At 36.5% G+C, this 14,986-nt stretch overlaps 1 protein-coding gene across 10 annotated transcripts in view; it reads right to left on the minus strand.

Annotated features, from left to right (window-relative positions):
* Window positions 1-9,726: 9,726 nt before the first annotated feature.
* TRPS1 (transcriptional repressor GATA binding 1) overlaps window positions 9,727-14,986 on the minus strand; it is a 237,187-nt gene continuing 231,927 nt past the window's right edge. For all 10 annotated transcript variants that reach the window (XM_073229991.1, XM_037010821.2, XM_037010820.2 and 7 more), the window contains one exon: window positions 9,727-14,621. In XM_073229991.1, the coding sequence (XP_073086092.1) occupies window positions 13,560-14,621 (1,062 nt within the window). In that variant the 3' untranslated portion in view covers window positions 9,727-13,559. The remainder of the gene's footprint in view (window positions 14,622-14,986) is intronic.

Raw genomic sequence — 14,986 nt, forward strand, 5'->3', positions numbered from 1 at the left:
CTGTTATTAGCATCTGTAGCATCAATACACAACTTAAAAAGATAATGGCAAAAATAGCAGAGATGGGTATAAATAATACTAGGCTGGAGAAATTATTTTTTCATGATTTCCTAAGAGAAATATTGAAAACATCCTCTACCCAAAGTGGAACCTTTGATATACTCCTTGATGCTTTGGGAAATAAGGAAGCTGTAGTGATTCATATAACACTGAGTGAAAGCAAAAAAATTGCCTAAAATTGAGAATTTTCTGTGATGCTTTCATGAGGTTTTAAAACATAAAAAAGTCTATTTTTCCCTATAAATACACTTTGAATACCCTAGTTTGTATTTTTATATAATTTTTTCCTTATGAGATTTCTTATAATTGATGCTAAGCTAGAAGTAGGGAATCTTTCTGGAATAATTGTGCTTTTAAGTTGTGGTGAACTTCATTTCAATTATAAGTCTGGAAAATATAATCTTACCAATTTCTGGGAAAAAGTATATTCCTGTTATTTTATATAATTGTAATTGATAATGTAACTCACAGGGAGAACTTTCATTTTCAGAAAATATATACTACAGAAAGTTGCAAATGTTTTAATTTTTTGCAGATTCTTCTATATTAAGAAATAAAGAATCAAATTTGGAAAGCAAAAATAACTGCTTGACATTTCAAGGTCATACTAAGCAAGATCTAAAAGGCTTAGTATCCTAAGGTTTATTATCACTCTACTTTCCAGAAGAATATAATTATTTATTAGTACTATTTTACATTTCTATAAAGTTACCCTATAGAAAGTTAATCAATGATGATTTTTTTTGCCCAGAAGAGACGCAAATGATTTCTGTATTGATCCAGTATTACCAAGTAGATTGAATCATATTGTATCTAATATAATACTACTCTTTCTTCAGCACTTTTTCTCTTTCTGTCTTTCACATTATTTTTTGAACTGGCTTTGTCATATTGCTGGTTCACTCTTTAATGAGTTAAAACTTTTGTATGCACTCACTCTTCCTGTGAGAATTATAATACATAATTACAACTACAATGTAATTAAATGTTACAAGTTTGTAACATTTGAGTTATGTTTTGACATCTAATAATAAAATAATGATCTAGTTACTTGCCACCAAATGCATTATAATGGAACACTGTACACAGGATCCCATCTGTAAAGATGTTACCCATAACCAACAGAATTTCTAGAAATGTCTGTGGATAAGGCTAGGTTGATTTAGACATCATGGGAAATAGAAACTAACAGGTGTGTCTACAAGCTCAATTCTTTGTATGAAAAATTCTGCAGAGAAGCCCTAAAGAACCAGCCAGCCTTGGTTGTGTAGCTTATGCTATGATAGTGTAGATTATCCTGGTTGTCCACTTTTATAAACTTTTCATGTTTGGTAGGTAGCTGATTACATGTAAACTGACTTGCCAAGGTGAGAATTATTACCATGTACTTATTTCTATTAAGGAACATAGTCTATAAACAAACATGTCTTTAGAGAAAAGAGTTTTAATAAGGCAAGTAAAGAATCTCTTCATGGGTGGTTGGATCCTAAACATCCATTATTGCTACCTCAAGTTTTTGATATTATGGGAAAAGTTTACACAGTTTTTCCAAGAATTCCATGAAAATTGTCCCTGGAATAGAAGTCCATATGTTAAACAACTTTTAAAGTTGTGTCTTAGTTTTTGTTGTGTTTGCTGCTATAATTCATGTCTTTTTCCCAGACCAAAAATAATTGAAGCATAATCCAATGTATTAATACTTACAACATCTTGATTTATATCTCCTTAGTCCATTTTTAAATGAGCAATTACCTAAAAATCATCAAGGACAGTGATGTTCGCCAATGGACGTACTCTTTTCTCTGAGTGTTTATACCTTTAAGGAATACTAAAAATATAAACTATATTTCAGTGTAAAAGAACATTCTGTAGATGAATTTAGCTGTCAACAGAGATGCATATTGGTGTTTGTCTTGAAAAGAACTATTCTTGTGAATTAAAAAAACATTTTAGAGCTTGTTTTTGAGGTTACAGTGGTTAGGGACAGGAAAGTTACAAGGAGGAAGTTTTAATGGCTTCAACATTCGAGTACACGTGAGCATAGACTAGGAAAGAGACATGTGGGAGTGAGCCTTGTTAAAATGATGCCTTCATCTTTAAACTTCATGCTCTGAAAGGGAAATATGTCTACTCAGAGTTGATGAAGGCGTTAAGGCCATTGATTTGCCTTCAAAAACACTGACCCAAAGGAAATGCTCCTGGAAGTGGTGTTTGTGCCAAACTTTAGTTTCATGAAATGATGCTTAAAATGGCAAAGAAAACTGCATCATCAAAAGCCGATGACAATCCACTTACTTTTTAAAATAATGTTTTTCTTGAAATACAGTTTATATACAATATTATATTAATTTCTATTTTCTTTTGGATTTAAGATGCTAGTAGAGTAACGGTGTTTGAAAGGAGGCTAGGTGGCCAAGGACACAAAGGACTCAAGTGAGAGAGGCTTTGCCATGCTTTTGCTGCGGACAGCTTCAACCAAAGGTATCAAGGAAGGCTTAACTGCAGTTTTTCATTATGAGACTGTTCGGGAAATCAGGGCCAGCTGGCACCAAATCAGAAATAGAAGATTTTCTACCGCATTTGAGAACACTGAAGTCTCAAATGCCATCGTCAGTCAATAATGTAAGGCTGTCGGGCAACCTACCCTACTTGTGTTTTTGTAAACATTGGCCCTCGCCTGTGAGGTGGCTTGCCTTAGTTTAATGTTTGCACGAATGTAAGATGGGTGACTGCTGGATTACAAAGCTAGGACAGCTGCTGCCAGCGATGAAAACTCTTGATAGAATAACATTGGCGATTGTCGGATTCCAAGTTAGAGAGCAACACATCGTAGGAAAAATTAAACCAATTCCATGCTCTACAACTTCTGTGGGTCATCGAAGTTCACTTTATCTGGGTTTTTAAGTTTGGGTTTTTACTTCAGTAGGTATCTAAGGTAACATATCATTCCTTAAGTGCTTTCTCAGAAGTTACCTTTTAATTACAATGGGAAGACCTTTTGTCAAGGGTGCTAAAATGAATGAAATGAAATGCAACAAGTAAAGTTTCAGAAAATAATCCCAAATGAGAAAAGATTTTTAACTAAGCAATCTTATAACTTAATTGGCTGTACATTTGGGGATAACTTGAGTGTGCACCAAATTTTAGCTCTTTTATGTCTTTTCCTGTTCTTACACAATTCTGAGCTCAGAATCAGTACTCATAAACATGAATTCACTCAGATCAATCACAATCACAAGTGAAGCAGCAAAAACCTGCATTTTATTGGATGCTATTTTCAGGAATTTGCAAGATGGTATTAAAAGAGACTAAGAATGCTTTACTTCCTGTGGTGTTATTAGCATAATAAAGTGCATGTTGCCTTTTTAAAAATATAATTAAGAAAATGAAAAATAATGCTTTGAACAGACTAAACAAAATGAGTATGTTGGGGGAGACTTTTACAGAAGCAATTTTTAAAGTGAGATTCCAATACCATCTTCAGTCAAGTGACAGTTTTCTAACTTTATCTAAATATCAAAGTCCCACTGGGATATAATGAAACCATACTGACTTATTTAATGTATAAATTGCTTTGTTGCTGAATGGAGTCTTTGGAGTTCTGAATGGAGTAATAAGCAGAAGAGTAGTGCCACAAGAAAAGCACTTCATTAAGAAAATAGAGCTTTCCGGAATTCCATCATCAAATCCACACATGTAGCAACATCTGTGTCTACACATTCTGCTTTGCTGTGACAATGAATGTGAGTTACTGGTTTCTTTTCTACAGCCATCCTCTCCACTTGGGCATAAGAACCTATGTCCATTCACCTGCTCACCTAGTAGAGCTCATCATGCCCGCTATTTTCTCCTCTGTCCTATACAATGATTAAGGCCTTCTCTACGGCATAATTTAGGATTATTTTCTGAAACTTTAGTTGTTGCTCTTGCCAACACAGTGTTCACTCGGGCCAGCTTCATGGGCATGTAACCTGTCCTAAAGACCTAAGTAAGGTTCATAAACTTGATTGAATGCTCTAATGTCACCATCCTGAAATTCTTAATTTTTGAACAAGGGGCCTCTTCAACTTGCTCAAGGCCCCACAAATTATATAGTCCACTCTGCTGATAACCTTATGTTGCTAAAGCTAATGACCAATCCTGTGTATTCATTCAACTTGACCTATTAACAGTATCTCCTAAGGTCAATCACCCCCTGCTTTGTGATACATTTTTGTTTTTCTTGGGCTTCCCAGATACCTCTTAATCTCTTGGTTTTCCTTCTAACTCATAGGATCCTTCCTCCTTGATTTCTTTTGCTAGTGTCTCATTTCCCTGATTTCAAATATTGAATGTATTTTCTTCCTTAACTTTCACTTCCTAGATTCATCACAGCCAGTTTCATGATTTTTAAATAACATCTATATGCTAATGCTTACCCAATTTCCAACTCCCAACTCATAGATCTAACAGTCTAGTTGACCTTTCTATGTGGATCTTAAATACAGCTTGTCCCAAGTTTAACTCCCTTCCTTCCCCACTCCAGATCTGATCCATCAAATGTACTCTTCCAAATGTACTCTTCTCTTTCTCTCACACCCTACATCCAGGCAATCTAGTCTGTTCTACTTCCAAAATGATCTCTGGGATTTTAACTGCTTTTCTGCTTCTTTCCTCTCTTGTGCAGAAATGACTAAATTAGCTTCCAACCTGGTTTTCTTGCTTCTGTCCTTGCATCCTCACCTCCCATGATTTATTCTGAGAACAGAAGAGAATGGCAACAGTAAAGCATAAATCAAACAACACTCCCCTGCTCAAAATACTAAAACACTTCCCCGCTTGAGACATATAAATGCCACAATCCTCAAAACAGCCTAAAATATCCTCTAAATGAGCTGATTTTCTCCCACCTCGATGCTTTTGTCTGTCATTAATTTCTGAATACTCTCCCCCTGGTTTCCCCTGCCGCAGACACACTGGCTTCCTTGCTACTTAGCAAAGTTACCAGGTTCACTGTCTCACCTTGGGGCCACTGCACTGGCTGTTCACTCCGCCAGTTTCTCCTCCAAGTCTTGGCTCAGATGAGAGCTGTAGGGCTATTTCACCTACTGAATATATCATGCACACCCTTCATTCCTTTACCGCTGCTTTACTTTGTCTCCAGAGTACTTATCACCTTCTAATATGAAATGTTCTTTCTATATGTTTGTTGCCTGCCTTTCTTTACTGTGTCCCTTCCATGTAAATAGGAGTTTTCGTCTGCTTTCTTTCATTGACACAGCCCAAATGCCTGGAATAGTGCCTGGTACATAAATCCTCAATTAATGTCTGTTGGATGAATGCATGAAGCCTGGGTTTGTACTACATGGCATTACCAGCAAAAAGAATAAATAAATAATAATGGCAATAATAACTTCACTAGAGAAAAAAAATCATCCAGGCAATTGTAAGAAATAAAATTATAGGAAACAAAGCATCTTAATGATATTGAATTGAGCTTTGTAAACTCACTGGTTTACATATGCTTTTTAGGATACATTGATTCTTTGGGTAACCACATGCTATGCAGAAAGAGAGTATCTAAGGAAACTTCAGCTCTGAAGAAAGTACCAATGGTTGTGTATGCACTAACCCTAAAAACTAACAAATGTATAAATTTGAGGACAGACATTGCTTTCATGTAAGAGAGGTACATATTCTGAGAAAAAGTCTGTGATGTATTTGTGGGTTTTGAGTTTCATAAAAATTCCTGGGAAACTGCTTACAGTGTAATGCTTATGCAGCTTTAATTTGGAAATTCACCTTCTATTATGGAAATAATTGAAATAATTTCTATTATATTTCTTTCTAATAATAATAACCCTTGCTATCTCAGTCTCTACTGCTTACCTGAAGAAAAAATTAGTATTTGTTAGTTTGTTGTTCTTGTTATTAAGCAGAAAGTTGAGAGAACCTTTGTAACCTCAAATGATGTATTTTATATAAACACTGTAATATTCATGAACGAATAACTTTCAGATTCCCAACATCCTGGATATATTGAAGAACAGTACTATCAAACTAGCAATAAGTTTTCATTATAGAAATTACTTATTTTTATTTAAAGAAATTTATTCATTAAAGAGATCAACCATATTATGCAAAAGCCCTTCCCTTCCCATCTATTGCTATGCTTCACTTTTTCTACCTCTATTATTTTCATTCTCAACTATTACATGGAATGGGATATAAGACATCTTTGTGGACAGCAGTGGACATTAACTTTGGCTACTTTTTTGTAGTTTTTGCATTTCTTTGTTCAAACAAAGTTAAAAGAAAGAAAAAAATGTACCTGGAGTTAAGATGGAAAAGAAAAATGCAGTCATTAGCAGTATGGTCAAAAACTAGGGCTTATTTCTCTTCTGCACAAATGCTTTTCGTTTTAGGCAAATTTGGCTCTGAAAGAATCGGGCAGGTGCTGTGGCCACTGCAGTACTTTCGAGCTTCCTGGCAGAGCCGGAGGTGCAGTGGGACCTGAGACAAAACAGAGGAACCACAGCTCGCCTCAACCCTTTGCCCAATTTCCTCCCTGCTAGTTACCAGAGTTCACTATTGTTCAGGCTCCAGGGGTCACATTCTGTCTAGGCGTGGAATTAATTCTAACAAATGGTTTGCTTAGCTTGCACTATTTTTTTTTTTAAAAAGTCAGCCACTGACATTTAACATTAGATTTCATATAAAATTCCCTTTGTACGTTTTTTCTTGAAAACTGAAAACCTGGACCACAGGTCAGCTTGGCAATGTTCCTCAGAGCCCAGGAAAGGCTACCTTTATTGAGTCCTCTAGTTCCCGAGGCTGCACGCAGCTGGCTTCCCCCTCACAGGTTACCTGCCTGCTCCTTTTATGCAGCTGAGTGTCTGACCCCTGCTCTACCCCGCCCCCACCCCCAGATGGGAGATGGAAAGGTGATGATGGCGTGACAGACGTGGCTCACCCTTCCCTTCCCTCCAACAATGACAAATGGCTGATGGCTACCTATTTCTCCTTAAGTGGGATTCTGACAGTTCTGGGTGAGAACAAAGTGTATTCAACTTTAGCTGAAAAGTGGTCCCTGATAGAAGAGTCAAGTTCCATCTCAGGAAGAGAAATCACATTATTATTACTGAACTCTTATTTAGACAATGTTTTCCCCAGCTGGGAACCAAGCTTATTACCATTAGGAAAGCCCTACAAAAGTCTCTACTCTGCTGTTTTCAAAACAAAGGAGAAGACCTAGAAAAAACTAAAGAATTTGTTAATTTAGGTTCATAAAAATGAGAAGTGAAGATTTTTCAAGGAAGGCAGGTAGTAATTAATTTGAAAATTGTGAAAACAAGTCCTCTAAAGCAATGAGATATTTATGTTTTTCATCCTGTCCTTTTTATGTTTTTCCTTCTGCTTAAAAAACACTTGGGTGAGTCTTCCTGTGTCCATTTCCTAGCTGTATTTCTTCTGTCTCTCCCTCTTTCAAAATCAGTCCTCAGAAAACCTGCTCTGATTAATTCTATTTCAGGCAAAACAAGGCATATAATATATTAATATAAACTTCTTGAGATAGTTGATCAGGATCATCATTAAATACTCATGTAAGTATATGGAACTGCATCAAAGTTAAACTTCAAACGTAGGAGTTTTTGCACATAACATAATCATACCCAGTACTCAACACTCAGTACTTGATACTCAATATTTTAAAGTAAACACAATTTTTATTGTTAATCTTCCTAAAGAAACTAGTATAACTTTTTTTAGACAAAAATCTACCAGTAAGAGACTGATTGGTTAAAGAAAAAAAAAAATCAAAGCAAATTGAGAGAATCTAGGCTTTTCCAACCTTAGTCATAGTCTTGAAAATGGTGATTTGATTTCACCATCATAATTCAACAGAGCCTGCTTATATGTTACATGGGTCTGTATTTCCTATTCTTACATGGATAGAATGTGAATCCATATAAACCATACCAACGCCATTATGTATAACTGGTGGTAAAACTTTATTATTCAAGTTTAGATGTAACAGACATCTTTGCTGCCTGAAGATTGTTTGCATAAGAAATACACCAAGAACATGTTTGTGAGTAGAAATGAACATGCACTATGAAAACAAAATTAAATAAAACGAAAAAAAATTCCATGTGTTGTAAGAACAGAACTATTATAGCCAACATTCTAATATTCAATCAGGACTACAAATTGAATTTTTTTCTTAGCGACATGAAATCATTCCATACGAAAGACATTTTCTGCTGGTGAATATTGCTGTAAGTTAATTTTACATTGGCATTTTGAGATGTTTCCCACCCTCATCCCACCCACCAAAATTATCCATGTTGTCAAATAGTCTACCCAAAGGAATTTGGCATCTCTTATTGTGGTATTTGCCTGTTGGTAGCCATTAAGAAACTATGGTTTTTATCAGCCTTGTGAAAGTTTTGCTTCTTAGAGTCAACACTATAGGCTTTCTGGATATGATATTTACAGCTCATCCTTAACAAAAATGACCCCAACCTCTCCTGGCCCTTGGGAACTGAGAGTTTAAATAAGCCCCTTGGCCATAAAATAATACTTGGCACTCCCACAGTGCCTTTCAACCAAGGATCTCAAAGTGCTTTACAAATATGTACTACATTACCATTATTATTATTAATATTATTATTATTATTAATATATTTTTTTCCATTTTACAGGTGAGGAACCTGAGGAACAAGAAGAAAAAGTGATTCGCTGCAGGTCACATAATGAAAATTAACCAGGGGTGAAATCAGGAACCAGTTTTGAAGGACCATTTCCTCTGATGAAGGGTAAACCTCACTTCCATGTACAGCCACCCTCGCTTTACTCTGCTGTAGGATGGAGTGGAGCTGACAGCTCTACCTTTACTTTCCAAAGAGTGACACATGAGCGCACGTCATTCAGTTTCCATGTCTGGGTTGAATTTCACATTTCCTTCATCCCTGACTTGACACACACTTGTGACCTAGCATCTTCCGAGGCCCTAATTACTGCAAATAGCCACAAGTGCTATCTGAACAACTGCACCACTATCAGCAACGTGTGAGTCCGCTGTCTATGAAACAGTGATGGAAAACCAAAAGGAAGTGTTCTTCAAAGAAGCCATCCCCTTTGCCCTTGGCCAAGTCTTTCTTTGGGAAAATAACACAGCCCTTCCAAGTCCCGAAGCATGTTTTTCTATCCTCTTCTCATTTACAATTGCCTGATGATAGAATTCCACCTACTAGTACCTACCTTTGGTTAGCATATTTAGTTTCATATTCGGGTCGAATTTCAGTTCCTCCATGTTCTCCTGTGATCTAGGACAGTCACCAAGTTTTCACCTACTTGATCACCAAAGATGACTTGGGTTTCTTTTGCCGTGGCCCTTAACTCAAAGACAGGAAGCTGTGAGGTCATGTAAACTTTGGGCAAAAGGCTGGCACAGAGCACAGGAGAGCTGACCACCAGCTTCTTGACTCCACGCTTCCACAGCAGGATGACATGTACTTCCCCTCTAGGATTGTATTAATGTTCACTGACTGAACAGGCAGGCAGTTCCAAGGATTCAAGACAGGTCACCTTCTGATATTCTGCATCCACACAGCAGGAGGCTAATAATGATTTTAATAGCAGTATCGATATCAATTTATTAAGAAAAACATATATCCTCAGGCATTTTAAAATATATATACATTTAATATTTTTGGAGCTGTATTTGCACCGGATCATAATAGATTATGTGCACATGTGCAATCAATGTGCTACCACAGGCTTCAACAAAGAGCTGTTAAACATAATCGCTTTCTTCTTCTCATTAGTAATTACCTTAGAAAAGAATCCCCCATGCTTGTTTTCTAAAATCTACCTTTATTAAAAGAGAACAGTTTAGAACAAAACATCACTACCTTAAAAGCTGATTTTTTTTAAAAGAACATCTCAATATGTCATGTAGAAAGAATGGGCACACTCTATTCCTCTTGAACTACAAAGTTAATGTGTTAACATTGAGAGTCCCGTCCTTTTCTCATATACTTAGTGTCTCTCAATCCACAACCTTCCAAGGTGGGCTGGCTCTTTATGAGGTGTCTATCCCAAACAACAGTATGAATGCGGTGAGAGATGAATAGAAAGAGGGTGAGAAAGCTGAGAATGCGAATGTGTAAGCTGGTCCTGGCCTGGCGTTTGATCTAAAGCTCAATTCATGATATAGACAAGTAATTTTAGAAGACTTTTAAAAAGACAGCTTTTAAATGGCATACATTGCTAGCTGGCATACAGTTTTCAACATAAGGGAAGACTTTCCCAAGAAGGGAAAAACCTAAATCATCTTTAAAGACCTCATAAAAGGTTAAGTACCTAAATAGCTCATTTAAAAATCACAGTTTAAGACAAAATGTCTTAGAAATCTTAAAACCAAATAATAAAAATAAAAACCAACCATTTTTATATTTTGAGAGCTAGAACAAAAGCTTTCATAAGTCATAAAATAAGGGGTTGTTTAGTGTTATAACAAATTTTCATCTTTTAAAAAAAGCCCAACCTCTCCTCCATCAAAATATGTATAATAATGAAAACAAAAATGAAAATAAAATAATAATAAAGGAATACGGAATAAGATCTATCATGCCAATGCTAACCAAGAATATTCTACTGAAAGTAGACTGATCATAAATATTCCAAGAATAGTGATATGTATTTTCCAATGCTAATCATTACTACTATGTCTGTGAAAAAAAAATCAGATAAAAGAAAATAAAGGCATACATGCCAGAAGTGAACAACCTATTGGTGTTTGACACAATGGAGAAATTGCTTATGGAGTAGTTTTGCCCAAAAAGTCATACCTGTAATATTGCCCAAGTTAATCAAACTTCTGGTATTTTGATGATTTGAGCAGTCCACATTTAATGTTGCTTGAGGATTGCCACAGTGCACTGTTACTAGTCTTTTTACTAAGAAAATTAAATACTGTTTAGTTGTTTGGGAAATCTCCTTTCTTTTATAGATTCTTAATTGCCACCTCTCAAGTCTGCCTGTACATTTTGAGATGCATTCATCAAAATTCCTAATAAAGATAAATCACATCACATAGTTTGAAGGTCAAAGCTCCTCATTCCACTTCTTTATTTCAGTTTATGAAAATATTTGAGCTACCGGACAGGTGAGATCAGAATAGGGCCCTTTAGAAACGAAACTGAAGCTGAAGGCTTAGTCCTGATTTCTCTCTATGTCTGTCTCTGTTTTTTAACATGAAAATGAATTTTTTTTTACATGAAAACGAAAATGCAAGAATGGAAATGACAACACAACATCAGAAGAACATTTTTAAACTTCATTCACTACAATTGTCATGAACTGGTTGAACTCTACCTGCCATCCAACTTTAAGAAACGAAGACCTGGCACTGTGGAAAAGAAACAAAACCCAAACGGAACAAAAACGATACAAACCAACTGTAAGTTAATGTAAAAATGGAGTGCAAATGCGACTACAGAATGCAATAAAAACATCAGTGCTGCAATCCCAGCAGCACTTATCAAAATAATTTCTGAAATGTTTCATCTGAAACACAAAGCAATAAAAAGAGGATATATGTTTATCATTTTAAGCATAACAATGTGAGTTAAGAGCTTAAAAATTAAAAAAAAAAGTACTTGGAATGAATAGTGCTACCCTTTTTTTCCTAAGTAGGCATAAAAATATTTTCATTTCCTTCTTGTTTTCCATACCATTATATCAAGAACTTTCATTTGTTTCACGTTTCCAACTTTAATGCACACGCACGCACACACACACACGCACGCGCACACACACACAAAAAGATATCTACTGCAATAGAAATAGTTGCTTCATTACCTTGTTTGCTACATTTGCAAATGTAAACAGCTAGGCAGAGCCAGAACTGACTCTAATGCATGATGGAATATCTTTGTTGCATACGTACACTGTAGAAAATAATTATTCAATATGTCAGGCACCATTATTTGAAATGTAATACATTAATATTTACTAGAAAAATAAGTTTTTTTTTCCTATTTGTTCTCCCAACTTCTTTAATGAAATAAGTTAATCTGACAGTGCATCCAGTAGCTTGTAATATCTTCTACATCTCCGTGGCAAAAAATAAACTACTGGTTGGGACAATATAATGCAAATTATTAAAGTCAGTCCTTGTACATACATCCTTGTAGCAAGCATTGAGGCTCGACTAACAGCACCTTTAACCAATTATTTAATGTTCAGTTATTTAGCCCTATTTCCCTGAGCAGTTATGCTGAGGAGCTTTCCCTTCATGGATAGTTTTACAAAGCCGTAAGTATTAAAAGTACTATGAAGACATACTTCTAAGAATCCTATTTAATGCTACTTAACTAAACCTGTATAAATCTAATGAAGGGATTGACTGGTACATACAATATACCAACTGTCAGTCTGTGGTAACGTAACTTTAGACGCTGCCTGACCACAAAGTTTGGAAATTATATTTAACCGAAAGAAAATAAATAAATACAGCAGGTTACCTTGTGGAGAAATACCGTGTGTTCTATAAGCAAATTAAGCCCATGATCTGAACATTTGTATCCATCTAATCTTTTGAACTGAGGGGATCCCTTTCGATCTAATGTGCCAACTGAGATTAGTGACCAAGAGGAGGCGTGAAAAACAAATCCAAACTGGTCCATTACATACAAGAAAGAAGGATCTGGCTAAAATAAAATTACTATGTAAGCATTGAGGACACTGTTTTTAAAAATGCATATATATTTGGACAAAATGAACCTAAGTTGCAAACAAAAGGACTACTTTTGAAAAGACTATTCGAACATCTAAAGGACAAAAATACCAGAGAGGGCGTGCATGTGTATGTACAGGCAGGGCTGGCCAAAATCACTGTGTCACCATCTGTCACTTTTCTGGCTGCTCTCTCACCAAGTCTAACCACAGCTCACATTTCTAGGTCTAAATCTGAAACATGGTCAATGAGAAGAGAAGGATGTAAGAGGGCGCCATTTTCCTTTCCTGCCCTGGAGATCGGGTTTCTCGTCTGCCTAGCATTTCATGAGTCTTCTAAATTTAGGCAACAGTTTATAGGTTTTTTGAACAAATGGCCAATGGGCAGCCCAATACTGCTTTAGCATCATGATATGTAAACCCTACCCAATTCTAGACAGCTTTGATCTCTTTCTTTACAAACATAGTAATTGTAGTCTGGTGATACTTCTTACGGATGGTTTCCACCATATACGTTTGCGAAGATGGCTTTGACTTAATAGGTTCTAAAACATGACTATTTACCATCTTCCATTTTTTTCTCACTGACCATTTGTCTCACTTTTTAATCTTGGTAACCTACTCATTAAAAGAAAGAATAAAAGAAGGGAATTTCATGTTGGATAAGGCAGGCTCTATGAAGTAATATTTTTAATAGGTCTTCATAAGACATTACAAGCTATTGAATTCCCATCAAGAAAACCTATTTCTATTTAATTGTGCTAAGTGCTATGGTTTTACTCTTTAGGTTTTCCATTTTTTTCCGCTTGTGCATTGTTCCTATGCAGGCCCCTCTGGATATGAGTTGTGAAGTCATATTTGTCCGTGCAAAGATGCTGGCATATGCTGCACTGGAAAGGCCCACTGTCACCATGGCAACTCATATGCAAAGCATACATCACTTCATCCAGAAAGACAATGCCACAGTGCACACATTTTGTGGAAAGTTCATCTTGAGTACTTCTATCAACTTTCTCTGATTTTACTACATTCAAGGGACCTTCATTTTTTACATTTGAGGGTGCCTTCGTTTTCTCCTTGGAGGCACCATTTGCAGTTGGCCCAGGTCTGGAATGCTTGATCGCCAAATCTAGAGGAATGTCATTGTCTGATCCAACAGCTGAGAAACGAGGAGGCAGACTGAAGGTGGGATAAGGCACATAGTTTTGGCAAGGATTTGGTAGGCCAGGCACATGACTCAAGTAGTGCGGATTCCCAGGAACGGAGAGCTTATATTTACTCCAGAACCGCAGCCAATCAGCTTCACTCTGGAAGTCATTATGTACAAAGGGAAGTCCGAAAAGGGGGTACTGGTACTTTTCAATGGGGCTGCCTGGTGGTGAATAATTTGGGTGTTTCGCGGGTCTCATGTACTTTTCTATGGGACTGCCTCTCTCGGAACTTCCTTTCCCTTCAGATACAGAGGAACTATTTCCTGGGTCTCCAGTACTTTCCTGAGGACTTTTTATCTGAATGTGCAAAGGTTGCATCCTTTTGTGAATATCCAGAGTTTGGCTGACCAGTACTGGCTGCTGAGCAGGATGGCTTTTAGTCAATGAACCCTGGGCTTCATATTTACTCAGGCTGGGGAGTGGAATTTCTCTCTGGTGACTTTCGGTTAAATGATCTTCCGACCTCCTCTCTAAGGGGCTTCCGTTGACCTGCTCCTCACTGCCACCCCTCTGTTGTTTGCTGAGCTGCTCAGCCTGAAGTGCCTCTGGGTTAAGGCGCTTTCTTGTTCTTCTCCTAATAATCTGCTCACCGTTGTTTTGTTTAATGATGTTCAAAGGCCTGGGAGTCTGCAGAGAACACACACACACAATACATAAAAGAAAAGCATTAAAAAGTACATTAAAATGCATTAACAATTCCTCACAAATATAAACCATGCTTAAGTTCAAAGCAAAGATAGGCTTTTTGTTATAAATTTACTAAATCTCCTCCTTTTGCCCTAAGCAGGATCAGAGAGAGTAACCCAAGAGCACCGTTAGCCTAATTAAATCACGTCTATTTTTGCAGGGAACACGGAATACTTTAATCTACTTGAAAACAGCTTTTCCAAACTCAGTAGATTTTGGAATTGCATCATTTAGTGATAAAACTGTGCAGAAAGTTACTTGAAGAAATGTGATTTTTCTGAAATATTTCTCAACTTTTGAGTCAT

The sequence above is a fragment of the Manis javanica genome, chromosome 2, assembly GCF_040802235.1.
Source record: "Manis javanica isolate MJ-LG chromosome 2, MJ_LKY, whole genome shotgun sequence".
In the NCBI taxonomy this organism is placed as follows: Eukaryota; Metazoa; Chordata; class Mammalia; order Pholidota; family Manidae; genus Manis; species Manis javanica.